Consider the following 16220-nt stretch of genomic DNA (forward strand, 5'->3'; position numbering starts at 1 on the left):
CTGAAAGGGAATCAAGTTAGAGTATTGGCTGTTTTTCCTCATCTTTGGTTTCAAAAGTGATCTGTTCTTCTCTCTGAGAGAGATTATATTATGCATTTCTAAATGCTCTAATACTTCCTTACCAGAGGAAGTGGTGGAAGCTGGTACAACTGCAACATTTAAAAGGCATTTGGATGGGTATATGAATAGGAAGGGTTTGGAGGGATATAGGCCGGATGCTGGCAGGTGGGATTTGATTGGGTTGGGATATCTGGTCGGCATGGACGGGTTGGACTGAAGGGTCTGTTTCGATGCTGTACATCTCTATGACATCCTTTGCAACATTTCCCAATGATAGATATTAAACTAACTGGCCAATCGTTAGCATTTTTGTCTCTCATTTTGAATAAGGGTATTGTATTGGCAGTTTTCTAGTCTCTGGAATTTTTTTCAGAATCTAAGGATTCTGAGAAGATCACTACCTGTGGTACATTAGCCCTGTAACTGTATCCATTAAGATCCGAGGATCTTATCACCCTTTAGTGCCATTAGTTTTCCTAGTACATTTTCTCAAGTGATTTTTGGGAGGTTGAGTTTTATAGAGGTCTGAGCAACATGGGCTGCAGCAAGATTTGTGACAGAGGATGAGAGGTCCAGTGAGGCCAGTCTCGATATTGGGGACATCTTGCTCTATTTTATATGCTTTGAACAAGCAATGCAATGAGTTTATCGCTAGGCAGCACCCAGATGCTAATTGAGGGGATTGTAAAACACTTTGCTAACTGCCCAACCACTTATTAATCTTAAGCTTCCCATTTGAAAAACCACATCAAACAAGCCAGATGCTGAGAAAACTCGACATGGAAATCAGAGCAGGTACCTGATGAATTCCACTTGATTGTTCCTCTGATGCCAGGTGTCCAGCTGGAGATCCTTCGATGTACTCCATGGGCACCAGCTACACATACCTTATAGCCACAGACATTGGCATTGATACGTGCCAACCTCTAAGAATATTCATTGCACATCTTCAATCCACTGCAGGTTGCTTCTGCACCTCAATGCACTGGCAATTATAACTGTAATACTGCTCAGGGACACTTTGCTCATGGACTGGACCAGGCTGTATCTCCAGCCTGTTCTCTTGCTTTCAAAGTGCTCATTAATTCTGAGCCTATATGGATGTGCACAACATCCTTGCCTTGGACTTTACCACTTCAGCCAGAGATACCAGGCTTGTATTAGTTTCTCCTTGCCCATGCCATTTAATGCAGAAGCTTGTGATGGTTGACAGCAGCCTCGAGTCAGGGAGATAGCCATCAAACTGAGACAAAAGTACTGAGAACCTTAGTATGTCTGACAGTGTCTGTAGAGAGAAGTGTAGTTAATGTTTCGGGTCCACTATGACAATAGGCTTTTAAAGATGGCACAGTCTCAGGGATGCTGGTGAATTCCATGATATTCGCTGGGTGGTATGTTGTTCTCAGAATGGTACATACAATCGAGCTGGAATTGGACGAGGGGGATGCCATGCGGCAGGTACTTGAGGTGTTTGGTAAGACACAGTAAAAAGCTTATAGGCCTTGCAGCAAGACTCCCTCCAAAAACTTTAACGCAGCTCATACGTGGCCAAAAATGTGAAAGGTTCAAGCCATTGTGTTTATTCTCTTCCCACCTTTGGCCCCTTGTTTAGAACATAGAACTTTACACAGCAGTACAAGCCCTTTGGCTCTCGATGTTGCACTGACCTGTGAAACCAGTCTGAAGCCCATCTAACCTACACTATTCCATATGTTTATCCAATGACCATTTAAATGCCCTTAGAGTTAGCGAGTCTACTACTGTTGTAGTCAGTGCATTCCACACCCCTTCTACTCTCTGAGTAAAGAAACTACCTCTGACAACTGTCCTGCATCTGTCACCCCTCAATTAAAAGCTATGCCCCCTCATGCTAGCCATCACCATCTGATGAGAAAGGCTCTCACTGTCCAACTATCTAACCCTCTGATTATCTTATATGCCTCAATTAAGTCACCTGTCGAGAGTATGGTGCTGGAAAAGCACAGCAGGTCAGGCAGGAGCAGGAGAATCCAGCTCAGCACCATCCTCATGACCTTTCCCATCTGTCAATCTTCCTTCCCACCTGTCAATCTTCCTTCCCACCTGTCCGCTCCACCCTCCTCTCCAACCTATCACCTTCACCCCCACCTCCATCTACCTATTGCACTCTCAGTTACTCCACGCTCTCCCCCCCCAAGCCCCACCTCCCTCCCATTTATCTCTCCACCCCCGAGGCTCCCAGCCTCATTCCTGACGAAGAGCTTTTGCCTGAAACATTGATTTTCCTGCTCCTCAGATGTTGTCTGACCTGCTGTGTTTTTCCAGCACTACACTCAACTCTGATCTCCAGCATCTGCAGTCCCCACTTTCTCCTCATCAATGAAGTCACCTCTCTACCTTCTTCTCTCTAACAAAAACAGCCTCGAGTTCCACAGCCTTTCCTTGTAAGACCATTCCCCCATACCAGGCAACATCCTAGTAAATCTCTCCTGAACCCTTTCCAAAGCTTCCACATCCTTCCTATAATGAGGTGACCAGAACTGCACGCAATACTCCAAGTGCAGCCACACCAAAGCTTTGTACAGCTGCAGCATGACCTCATGGTTCCAAAACTCAATCCCTCTACCAATAAAAGCTAACACACGTACACCTTCTTAACAACCTTATCAACCTGGGTGGCAACTTTCAGGCATCTGTGTACATGGACACCGAGATCCCTCTGTTCATCTGCACTACCAAGAATCTTACCATTACCCCAGTACTCTGAATTCCTATTTACTTAATATTTTAGGAATACTATAAGTGTTTTCTAGTGTTTATTCTGCTCTTTCCTTGTTCACCATTATTATTTCCCCAGCCTTGATCTCTAAAGGGGCTGTGTTTTCTTTACCTCTTTTTTTAAAAAAACAGATTAGATTAGCTTAGCTGTAGTGTGGAAACAGGCCCTTCGGCCCAACAAGTCCACACCGACCCTCCGAAGAGCAACCCACCCAGACCCATTCCCTTACATTTACCCCTGCACCTAACACCACGGGCAATTTAGCACGGCCAGTTCACCTAACCTGCACATCTTTGGACTGTGGGAGGAAACCGGAGTACCCAGAGGAAACCCACACAGACACTGGGAGAATATGCAAATTCCACACAGACAGTTGCCCGAGGTGGGAATTGAACCTGGGTCCCTGGCGCTGTGAGGCAGCAGTGCTAACCACTGAGCCATCATGCTGCCCTTTAAAGAAGCTCTTACTGTCCCTTTTAACCTTACTTGCTAGCTTCCCTTGTAGTTTATTTGCTTCCTCCGTATTATCATTTGATTTTTTTTGGCTTTTAAAAGTTTCTGTCCTTTGGCTTGCCACTAATCTTTGCCACATTGTATGTTTTGTCTTTAGATCAGAGTCCCGACAGTGTGGAAATAGGCCGTTCTTTCATTTTGATATTGGGAAGAGAATTGAACAAAATATTATAATTCAAGATTAATTCTAACTTCTATATTTTGTTTCGCTTTAGGGCTTGGAATATCTACACAATCAGGGGAAGATACACCGAGATATCAAGGTAGGTTATCCTGGCATCAGTTATTGTTATAGTAAATGGACTGTGGTATTGTCCAAGATATGGATAAATGTAAGGTTTTTTAATATTTATAAAACAGTGACAGAGTGATTGAGGTGTCAGTGGGGGAGCATTTTGGGGCAAAATTTCATAATTCTATTAGTTTTAAAATAGTTATAGAAATGGATAAAACTGATCAAAAAGTTAAAGTTCTAAACTGGAGTAAGGCTAATTTTGATTATATTAAATATGAACTTTCAAAACTTGAGAAAGGAACATTTGGGAAATGGAAAGTTTCTAAAAATGAGTAACTAGTGCAGACAGTATGTCCCTGTTCATGTGAACAGCAAGGCTGGTAGGTGTAGGGAATACTGGATAACTAGAGAAATTGAAGCTCTGGTCTCGAAATAGAAGGAGCCATATGTCAAATATAGATAACTGGGATCAAGTGAATCCCTTGATGAATATAAATGCAGTAGGAACATACTTTAGGGAGAAATTAGGATGGCAATTAGGGAACATGAAATAGCTTTAAGTAGGTTAAGGAGAATCCAAAGAGACTGTATAAGTACATTACATTAACAGCAAAAAAGTAACTCGAGAGAGAATAGGGGCCCTTACAGATCAATGTGGCCGTCAATGTTTGGAACCATATGAGATGGGTAAGATACTCAGTGAACATTTAGTTGGAGAAGGACCTGGAAGCGAGTGAACTTGGGGAAATAGTGATTGTAAACGAGTTCAGGCAGGTGAACCTCATAGAATATGAGTTCCCTGATTGGGGCTGTTAATCTGGTCCATTCAGGGAATCCTGGGTGACAGGTAAGAACAGAACTCTCTGCCTGTTCCCCCTTCTGTGTTTACATTGAAACCCACATTTCATTGAAAAGGGTGCATGTGGTTCTACCAGTGCTCTGAGTTTTTAGGGAGAGGTGGGCACTGATGAGAATAGAGTGCCTTATTTTCCCCGCCAACTTTATTTTGATTTAGTCCCCTTATTCTCAGTGAAAAATGTAGAATAATGTTTTTGCACAATGGTGTATTTTTATTGAGTCACTACACATACTCACACAGCCACAGGTGATTCGGGGAAATGTAAACACGACTGCTGGACCCCCTTTTGGTGCAGTGGAAGTGTGGGAGAATTTTAAAAAACACAGGAGTCTCAGCAGAAAGAACAGGAGCATCAGAGGGAGCTAGATCAGTGTCAAGGACCCTCTGCATGTAAATAAAGGGTGATTTGATGACGGCATGTCGGCCTGTATGGAGTTATTTCGTGATGTCTTGAAAAGAGTTCATATTATAGGTGCTGAAGGTATTAAAACTCAATGGTAGATAAATCCCCTGGACCTGATCAGGTGTTTTCCTGAGCTTTGTGGAAAGCTAGCGAAAGGATTGATGGGCCCCTTGTGTCATTGACAGCCACGGATGAGGCTCCAGAAGACTGGAGGTTGGATAATGTGGTACCTTATTTAAGAAAGGTTGTAAGGAAAAGCCAGGGAACTGTAGAGCAGTGAGCCTTATATCAGTCATGGCTAAGTTGTTGGAGGAGTCCTGAGGAACAGGATTTACATGTATTCAGAAAGGTAAGGACTGATTAGGGATAGACAACATAGGAAATTGTGTCTCACTAACTTGATTGAGTTTATTGAAGAGGTGATAAAGAAGATTGCTAAAGGCAGGGTGGTAGACGTTGTCTATTTGGTCTTCAGCAAGGTGTTTGACAAGGTAGATTGGTTAGTAAGGTTAGATCACATGGCATCTGGGTGAGCTAGCCAGTTGGACACAAAATTGGCTTGAATGTAGGAGATGAAGGGTGGTAGTAGAAGGTTGCTTTTTGGACTGGAGGCCTGTGACAAGTGGTGTGCCACAGGATCTGTGTTGGGCTCTTTGCTTTTCATCACTTACATAAATGACTTGGGTGTGAATAAAGAAGGTATGGTCAGCAAGGAGATGACACCAAAATAGTGGACAGTGAAGAAGGTTATCTCAGATTACAATAGAACCTTGTTCGGATAGGCTAATGGGCCAAGGAGTGGCAAATGGAGTTTACTTTAGATAAATATGATGTGTTTACACTCTGATAAGGCAGGACTTATACAAGTAATGGTAGGGCCCTGTGGACTGTTGCGCACTACAGACCTGGGGATGCAGGTGCATAGTTCCTTGAAAATTGAGTTGCAGTTACTCCAGATAGTGAAGAAGGCATTTGGCACGCTTGCCTTCATTGGTCAGAGTTTTGACTATAGGCATTGCGATGTCATGTTGCAGTTGTACGGGACATTGATGAGACCAATTTTAGAATACTGCATACAATTCTGGTCACCCTTCTATAGGAAGGATGTTGTTAAACTTGAGAGGCTGCAGAAAAAACTTACAAGAATGTTGCTGGGCTAGAGGGCTTGAGTTATAGGAAGAGGCTGAATAGGCTGGGGTTACTTTCCCTGGCGCCTCATAGGCTGAGGGGTAATATTATAGAGGTTTATAAAATCATGAGGGGCATGGATAGGCTGAGTAGTTATTGTCTTTTTCCAGGGATAGGGGAGTCCATAATTAGAAGGCATAGATTTAAGGTGATAGGGGAAAGATTTTAAAAAGAACCTGAGGGGTAACTTTTCCACGCAGAAAGTGATACATGTATGGAACAGGCTGCCAGATGAAGTGATGGAGATGGGTACAATAACAACATTTATAAGGCATTTGGATAAGTAGATTAATGGGAGGGATTCAGAGGGATGTGGGCCAAATGCTGGCAAATGGGATTCGGTCAGATTGGGATGTCTGGTTGGCGCGGATGAGCTGGACTGACGGGTCTACTTGTACAACTCTACGACTAATTGGGAGTTTAAAAAAAAAATCTGCTCCACTATGTCATCTAGTGAACAGAGTATGCAATGACACCATGATATTAAACTAACAAAATTGAGTGGGAAATATGGGCAACAAGTTACAAAGGCTGAATCTTTTCTGGCTAAGTGTCACTTCCATCAAGTTTTTGAAGGGTTTCTTGTCGGGAAAGTGAGCAAGGTCTTTCGCCATGTATTACGCATCTTGTCTCATTAACTAACTTCATTATCCCAGTGATGCCCTCTCATCTGATTCTAGCCCAATCTTACAGAGTCATAGACTCAGAGATATACAGCACGGAAACAGACCCTTCAGTCCAACTTGTCCATGCCGACCAGATATCCCAACTTAATCTAGTTCTATTTGCCAGCACTTGGCCCATATCCCTCCAAACCCTTCCTATTCATATACCCATCCAGATGCCTTTTAAATGTTAGTGTACCAGCCTCCACCACTTCCTCTGGCAGCTCATTCCATATACTCACCACCCTCTACGTGAAAATGTTGCCCCTTAGGTCTCTTTTATATCTTTCCCCTCTCACCCTAAACCCAGGCCCTCTCGATCTGGACTCCCCCACCCCAGGGCAAAGACCTTGTCTATTTATCCTATCCATGCCCCTCATGATTTTATAAGCCTCTAAGAGGTCACCCCTCAGCCTTCAACACTCCAGGGAAAACAGCCCCAGCCTATTCAGCCTCTCCCTGTAGCTCAAATCCTCCAACCCTGGCAACATGTTTGTGAATCTTTTCTGAACCCTTTCAAGTTTCACACCATCCTTTTGATAGGAAGGAGACCAGAATTGCATGCAATATTCCAAAAGTGGCCTAATAAACATCCTGTACAGCCACAATATGACTTCCCAACTCCTATACTCAATGCTCTGATCAATAAAGGAAAGCATACCAAATGCCTTCATCACTATCCTATCTACCTGCAACTCTACTTTCAAGGAGCTATGAACCTGCACTGCAAGGTCTGTTTGTTCAGCAACACTCCCTAGGACCTTACCATGCTTGATCTTGAATCTCTATTCCACATTTTGGTTGGAAAGAGAACCTTAGTTTATATGTGTTTAGTGAAGAGCCCATTTTTTTCATATGATTTGGAAAAGTTGACAGTGACCTGGAACTCAGTTTCTGACTGAGCATGCAGAACTGTCATTTGTATACTGGAGCTCAATGGTTGAGGTTGAAGTGATTTTGGTTTAGGATTGAAGGTGGTTTAGATTGAACAGTTTTCCAATGATTCTATAGATTATCTTCATGCATGATGCTCCTGTCTCCACTAACATCACTGAAAAGAGATCAACTGGTCACTTAACCAATCATGTGTTGGCCTGATAGGAGTCATTGGAGTTCAAGAGTTGTAGGCAGAGCACTCTGAAACATTTTTAGAATTCCATACGATGAGAAATAATACAAGGGATTAGTTACACTGACACTCATTACAATGAGAGTGAGCCATGTCCTCATTGAATAGCGGAGCACATTTGATGGGCCTACATCTGCTTCTTTGTCTAATGATCTGTGGATAAATTGCTGGGATAAGTTGCTATTTATCATATGATATTCCTGGAAGAACTCTTTGCTCATTGGATATCTGCCAAAAGACCAGCATTCCTGGCACGCACACCACATTTAAAAGTCCACTATATACCAGGTCTTGGCCTACTTGGTGACGGATATTCAGTCAGAAGACGTCAGAGAAGGGGAAGGTGGTGTCATGATTCTCTGACAGGGACATGGAGATCCTGGTGGGTAGAGTGGCCCAGAAGAGAGTGCTCCTCCTTTAGGACCAGCAGAGGAGGTTATAGTGCTCAGACTGTAGCAGCTTGGTCTGAGGTTGCCACTCCGGTCAGTACAGAGGAACCACCAGAGGATCAATAACCTTCTATGTCCTGTCAAGGTAAGTGCCACACTTCTTTCCAACACCTCACGCTCACTCTATCTCAGTTATCTATGTACCTACCTCCCACCAAGGTTCATGTTCTGCCACCCTCACAATTCAACATCTTCCCTCACTCACTCTTGTTTCCTCTGAATCTTCTGTATTGTCTCTGCACTGCCCAGGACACCTCACTTCCTTTCAATCACCTGCACCAGTACTAACAGGTATACCAACTACTTTCATCTCACTCAATCCCTCCCCCCCTCTCTCATTCCAGGAGAAGGCAGTCCAGTAGACAGAAGAAAGAACCTGAATGTGTGGAGGTGTCAGGGTCCTCACTGCTATGAGGAGAGAATCCTATTCATTGCAGGAGATGCCCTGGATCAGTCCTGCAGTGAGGCTAACACATCCAAGTCCCGCAAAACAGATAAATATCATTCTTCATTCTACTGCAGTTCTCACATTAACCCCATGATTGGTGTCATTCATTGCACAACGGTTCTAGCCACTTGCCATGACACAACCTCTCCACTATATCAAGCAGGTAGCAACGGGATGAGAAATGGGCTGCACTGCTAGAAGCTATCACCTCAACCTCTGAGAAAGAAAATATCTTTCTGAAGGAGGGTCACTGGACCCGAAGCGTTACCTGTGCTTTCTCCCCTCAGGTGCTGCCAGACCTGCAGATGTTTTCCAGAAATTTCTTGTTTTGTTGTTTTCTCAGAGGTAGCATTAGCAAGGCTGCCTTCTGCATCCCCATCAGTTTAGAAGCTTTCACCTGGGTGGGAACATCATGCTTAGAAAGAGCACAAGCCGGTGAGGTCTCAAACTTCACTGCATACAATCCTGCTGCTGACTGAGGAAGAAACAATGCAGGCTGCTGGTACTTGGAGGCCTGCTGGAGACCAGGCACATGCTCACTTCCAGACATGAGGGGACCCTTTGGTTTTAGCAATCAGAGGCTTTGTCAGTAATGACAGGCAGGAATGTGGCAGGCAAAGATCCTCATAGCCCAGAGGCTGCAGGAGTGCAGCTATTGCTATGGGGACCCAAATGGACTGTCAACTGCCAAGCCCTTGAATAACCGAACAGACATTGAAGTCATCTGGGTGCTTTGGAGAGCCAAGGTCCAGAAGCTTCAGGATCTGCTGAAATCGTGCACACATCTTCATTCCATTGCACCGGCCATCAGTCCTCAGGACCTAAGGTGTGGCAACAGAGGGATGGGAACCTGAAGTGCACTCCAGGCAGCCCTTCCTCAAAAGAAGACAGGGTGATGCCAGGAGACACCCAGCCAGAGAAAGAAGCACAAACACGCTTCCTCAGAAAATTCCTCCCAGAGATTTCCAGAGGTAACTGAAATTAAGTGATCAGCAGTGTATGGGGCACAGAGGTTTACAGGGAGCCAATGCATTAGGATCACTAGGGATTAGATGGCGCACACGTCTGTGTCCCATACAGTGCATGTGTTTCTGTGTAATATTCTTTCCTTCTAAAGGCCTTCACATCGATATGGTTTGCAGACCCCCTCCCTCATAAGTCAAGACACTTATCCTACTCACTCTGAGTCTGGTCAGCGCCATTTTCTTCCCCTGGGGTATACTGTCAATTTCTACCATGATGGAAGGCGCAGTAAACACTTCTTGGCTTCTAGTCTCTGCCTCTGTGTGTTATTTCCATATGTCCTTCCTCATAGCTCTTCCCATAAACCCCATAGGATTCACACCTCCCAGGTCACTAACTGATCCATCTACATGAACCTTCTCCTACCCATTTTTTTCCCTTAGTCCCTGGCATATGAGGTGATTGTGCTAAATGTGGAATATACTGCCTCCACTTTATAGTAAGGACATTCCTGACTGGATGACCCCCTTTTCGTATTACCCTGTTTCCTTCCATGCTTTATCATAGACCTCCTTGCAAATATGGCTGTTCCCCTTCTTTGCTGTCATCGCCCCTTCCCCCAGCCTGGACCGTCCAATCCACACAAATAAGTTCCCAAATCTCCTTTCCATGAGAATACCTTCCCACTTAGTTTGGCTGGATGGACCCAAATGGACTGTCAACTGCCAAGCCCTTGAATAACCGAACAGACATAGACAAGAAGTGCTCAGACCCCTCATTGATGCCTACAAAGTGTCCTTGTAAAAGCCTTTCAGTGCTAGTTACTGATGCACCCTTGCAATGCAACCTATGCTTCCTAATTGTCCTTAAATGGATCAGAGATGTATCATTAGGATCTTGAAGGTTGGCAAATATTAGATGACAATGTATGTGGATGATGTCTATGTGCAGCTCGTGCTCATTGATCTTGGCCTGACTATTTTGCGCTGAGCAACGTGAAGGCTCTTTGAAGCCAGCACCAAACTGAAGTCACCTGCTCTAACTTTCTTATTTGAGAATTGGTGTTCCAGTTGAGTTAGACTGGAGATCTCTCTCCTTGCTCTGCTCCTGAGAGTGGAAGGAAATGGCAAACCACCACTAATAAAAACTGCCAAAAAAAATTGTTGAAGAGGAAACATCAGTAGACAGTAAGTTGGGACCTGCCTTTGGTTAGAGCACATGCAATATGTTATGGTGATAAGCTTCATTAGTTCAGACACTGCATTCCAAATTGTAAACTGGTGATAAACTCCTGGTAATGTTCACTAAATGCAGTAGTTCAGTCAACTATATGCAGTACTTAGAACATTTAGGTGATGGGAGGCGTAGTTAATATAGTCAGTTATTATTATTTTGATTGGTACAGTATAAAAAATGCATGACATGGATATGTTACATGTAATATACAGCACACATTGTAGGGTATGATTTATCTCATGTTCTACATGCAGTTTGGTTAATGTAAACTGGATATGGTGTACCTTTTATACCTTACATGGTATGATTAATATACACAGAGTGTTGCAGTTCTCCAGCATTCATTAGTGCTAAGTCTGGCAATGTTACTCCAAATACTTCAAACTGAAATAAATGGCATTATTTATGACAAACCTAGAGTCTTCCAATAAGTTTCCATCTTTTATATGTTTTCACCTACCTTGACTTGCATGACAACATTGATTGTGATTCTGAAAGTTATTGACTGGATGTCCTTTTGAGCTACTCCTTTCTCCATCAATGTAACTACACTCAGTCCTCATTACTCACAAGGGATGGGGCTCAGACTTTCTACAGATAATAAATAATTAAAACATGAATACATTTAAGTGGTGTTTAAGGCGCTTTGGGCATATAAGGGGCTTTTAGATTTGGGTGTTCAAGTGTCTTTTAGACACACGCAAGCAAAGATATGGACACGCATGGATATGGACTATGGACAGGCAGAAAGTGTGGAAACTGGCCCTTCGGCCCAACAAGTCCACACCGACCCACTGAAGTGCGCCCACCCAGACCCATTCCCCTACGTTTACCCCTGCACCTAACACTACGGGCAATTTAGCATGGCTAATTCAACTAACCTGCACATTTTTGGACTGTGGGAGGAAACCGGAGCACCCGGAGGAAACCCACGCAGACACTGGGAGAATGTGCAAACTCCACACAGACAGTCACCTGAGGCGGGAATTGAATCCGGGTCTCTGGCGCGATGAGGCAGCAGTGCTAACCACTGTGCCACCGTGCTGCCCACGATTAGTTTAACTTGGCGTCATGTTTGGCACAACATTGTGGGCCAAAGGGCCTCTTCCTGCGCCATACTGTTCTATGTTCTATATATTCCTGAGTATCATGAATCATCATGTGATGATTACCGAAGCAAATTGGACAAAACCATGGAGAAACAAAAATGGGTCTGGGCCAACCTCACAAGTGTTTGGACCGTCAGGCAGTAAATCAGTGGATAATGAGGACTGAGTGTATGCGCCTTGGGTAAGGGTCCTGTCACTGCACCAAATAAAATACGCAGAACAAAGCATGGCTAGATCCACATGTGTGGATGCACATCCACGTAAGTGTATGTGTTTATTAAGCTAATAAATGACACAAAACAGGAGACATTCAGCCTATCCTGCCTGTGTATGATCTTTGGTTGAACTATCCAATTAATTTCATCTCTCTGCCCGATCCTCATAACCCTGCAAATCAATTTCTTTCTAACATTGCTTCCAATTCCTTTTTGAATGTTACAATTGAATCTGCTTTTACTACCCTTTCATTCCAGATAATAATGACACACTGTGAAGTAAAATGTTTTCATGCTATTACCTCTGGGCACCGATCCTTCTGCAAACAGTTTCTCATTTGTTCTTATCAAAATCCTTCACCATTAGAATTCTTTAAAATCTCCTCATCTCCTCAGCATTTGTATCGGAGTGTATGTCCACTAGTTCATTCTGAGTCAGTGTATATCCATGTCTACAATTAAAGTATATGTTTGCACTGTGGGCACATGAACATGTCTACACCATAAATAGAACAATGTTGCTCAAGCAAGACGAATTGCCTGTGGTCTTTTGAGTGACACTAACCTGTTTTATTTTCTCACTGCAGGGAGCAAATATTCTTATCAATGACAATGGAGATGTAAAATTAGGTGAGTCAGAAAAATGGACATATGTTGTATTTGATTCTACCTTTCATCAACACTTTCATTAAGGAATAATATGATGCAGATTTAGTAAAGCTCCTTTTACAATGGCCCAACAAACATTCCCTAGATACGTAGAGTATGGGTGAGATACAGAGAAAAGGTCTCTCTTTACTGTCTGCTCAAACACTCGGGCAGTTACAGGATGGTGTTAGATACAGTAGGACTGTCAGAGTTAGAGATGCAGGTCCCTTTGAGGTTCAAAAAATCATCTGCAGAGTTGATTGAGAGAAGTTGAAACTCATTACACTTTGTATTTAAGAGCTGAGTTTTCTGGATGGATAGTGTCTTCTGATTATAAAAAAAGAATGCTGAGTTTTCCCGATGGGTAGTGTTTGTTACCTGTTAATTGGGTGATTTGGTGATGGCATTCTTAAAATAAAAAAGAAAGAGTTGACTTCTTCTTCAGTGGGGCGTTGGCTTCTGGACAAAGGGTTGAGAAAGAAAAGGTAGAAACTGATGGTTGTACTATACTATAGAGTTACAAAATAATCTATAAAAGTCTTTTGCTGTCTAATTCAGCATATACATATCAATGTATGAAACAAAGCTTCCTCTATCAAACACTGCCAGAATAGATGCAGCACAGGGTTTGATACTGATTCCCTCTATGCTGTCCTATCAAAGGTCTGGGCTCTGCAGCATACTGGTCAGGAAAGTTCATGCCAAGGAACGTCAAGACCCAGGTCACAAACTGAACCAAACTTTGTGAGTTAACCACCAGGATAGAAGACAGCATAATGTTATGTCAGTAATACAAATTCATTAAATCCACCTTTTGTCTATATTATTTTAATTTACTTTCCCCCAAACAAGTTTTGAAATCAGTCTAAAAATGAAACAATGATCCAATCAATTTTAAAGTTACTATTACCAGTGAACTCATCATCTTGTGGGTTATCTAACAGCTTCATTAATGGGAAGTCACTAAAACAGGAAATAACAAATAACTTGCCCATACAAATAAAATTGCTGGCTGCTGCTTCATCTAACACATAACCTTTATTTTTGATTGTGATAGGAACAATGTCTGCAGCAGATACTGTGAGAGAAAATGTACAGAATATCCAACACAACCCTCCAGTCTATGCCTTTGTTTATGCATCTGTCCAGCCACTTTATACTTAACCCTATTAGCACAGCCTTTTATCCCTTTCCCTCTTATGTGTTTTACACAGCTTTCCCTCAAATAATAAGAAAAGAAAAACAAAGACTCTACAGTTATGTAATGTATTTCACAATCACTAAACGTCTCAAAGAAATTTACAGCCATGGATGTACTTTTTGAGGTCTGGTAACTTGCATAATATAGAAAACACAGCAATCAACCTGTGTACAGCAAGTTCCCAGAAACAGTAATGTGTTAATGACCAGATAATATTTTTATGCTATATTGATTGAGGTTTAATAGGACGCTGAAGAGGACTCCCATATTATCCTTGAAAATGGTGCTTAGGATCATTTACATTCATCCAATTAGACAGATGGGACTTTGGTTTTAATGTTTCATCTGAAAGATGGCACTTCTGACAGTGCACCACTCCTCTAGCCTTGATTTTTATTCTAAGTCCTGGAGAGAGACATTCCATTAGACTGATACAAAAATGCTACTAATTGGGCTACGTGCATTTAGATTATTTTTTGCTGCAACCGCACCTTCTCTCAGACAGATCCACATTCTAACTACTCTCTGGAAAAAGAAGTTTCTTCTAAATTTGGTATTGGCTTTATCATTCGCTATTTTTATTTATGTATGCTAGTTTTGGCCTACACTGCAAGGTTGGAACATGTTCATCTTATCAAACCTTTCTAAAATCTTGAGCAGTCCTCTATTAGCTCGCTTTTCACCCTTCCCTTTTCCAGAGAGAAGAGTCTCAGTCTGTTCAGTCTTTCCTGTTAGGTATCACCTCTCAGTTCTTGCATTCTCCCTACAAATCTTTCTTTCATCTTCTCTAATCCCTCTATGTTCTTACTCTAACATGGAAATCAGGATTAGTAGCGTTGAATAGTTTGGCAGCTTAAAGTGTAGCTCTCTAATTGCTGATAGCCTGCAATTTCAGTGAAAGATTCATTTTGCTTCTGAACCAAGTGATAGGTTAGCACAGGAGTTAAAGTGGGTGTATTTGTAAGCAACCTCACTCAAACGGTCCATAAGGATGTGCTATCTGGAAACATTCACTCTTCATATCTGGCAGTAGTGTGTATCATCTACAAAATGCAGCAACTCTACAAGTCTCCTTTGCTAGCATCTTCCAAACTTGTGGCCTTAAACATCTATATAAAAAAAACAAGGGCATGAGACTACCACCACCTGAAGGCTACACACTACGCAACCCTGACTTGGAACTATATTGTGCCATTCCTTGACTGTCACTCGGTCAAAATCCTGGAACTGTTTTCTTAACAGCATTTGGTTGAACCTATACCACATGAACAGCGATGGTTCAAGAAGGTGTCTTTCAACCATACTGTCAAGGGCAATTTGAAATGGGTAACAAATTGTGGCCTAACCAAATCATGCAAAAGAATGAATTTTAAAAAAGGACATCCTACACTGCTTTTCAGCCATTGAAGTATTTGAAGCATGTAATGCCTGCTGTAAAGTGAGAAACAGCTGACAAATCATGCACAGCAAGATGCTACAAGTAGAAATGTGCTCACCTGTTTCAGGTTTTAGTTGAGTAATAAATAATCAAAGAATCTTACAGTATAGAAAGAGGATATTTGGTCCTTCCTGTCCATGACAACTCTGGAAAAGCTATTCAGCAACATAGATTCCTGGTGTTTACCCCATAACTCTGTAGATTTGTTTTCTTTCATTTTAGCGAGTTTTGAGAAGATTTATAGCTCAGGTTGAGGTTCCAGATGTAGGTTTGCTCGTGAAGCTGGAAGGTTAATTTCCACACATTTCATCACCCTACTAAGTAGTATCTTCAGTGGGCCTCCAGTCAAAGCACTGTACATGATTCCTGCTTTCTATTTATATGTTTGGGTTTCTTTGGGTTGGTGATGTCATTTCCTGTGGTGATGTCCTTTCCTGTGGTGATGTCATTTCCTGTTCTTTTTCTCAGGGGGTAGTAGATGGGGTCTAATTCGATGTGTTTGTTGATGCAGTTTCATGTCCAATTGCCTTTTTGAAATTCTAGTGGAATTTGCTTCAATTGTCCTGTCAGGTACTGTATTCCAGATCATTGTAACATATTGTGTGAAACAAAATTCCCATTCCCATTACTTCTTATGCTAATAATTTTAAATCTGCAATATTGCTACGTCCTACTCAGAGGAAACAGTTTCTTCCTACTGGCT

General features: G+C 42.4%; 1 protein-coding gene across 5 annotated transcripts in view; it reads left to right on the forward strand.

Moving 5' to 3' along the window:
* Nucleotides 1-16220, forward strand: part of LOC122542857 (mitogen-activated protein kinase kinase kinase kinase 5-like) — a 130556-nt gene that overhangs the window by 53130 nt on the left and 61206 nt on the right. For all 5 annotated transcript variants that reach the window (XM_043680955.2, XM_043680957.2, XM_087984049.1 and 2 more), the window contains exons 6-7: nucleotides 3547-3594; nucleotides 12818-12860. In XM_043680955.2, coding sequence (XP_043536890.2) covers nucleotides 3547-3594; nucleotides 12818-12860 — 91 coding nt within the window. The remainder of the gene's footprint in view (nucleotides 1-3546; nucleotides 3595-12817; nucleotides 12861-16220) is intronic.

Source organism: Chiloscyllium plagiosum, unplaced genomic scaffold (assembly GCF_037043375.1).
Source record: "Chiloscyllium plagiosum isolate Xiang-an unplaced genomic scaffold, Cpla_swu_hap1 HiC_scaffold_47, whole genome shotgun sequence".
NCBI lineage: Eukaryota > Metazoa > Chordata > Chondrichthyes > Orectolobiformes > Hemiscylliidae > Chiloscyllium > Chiloscyllium plagiosum.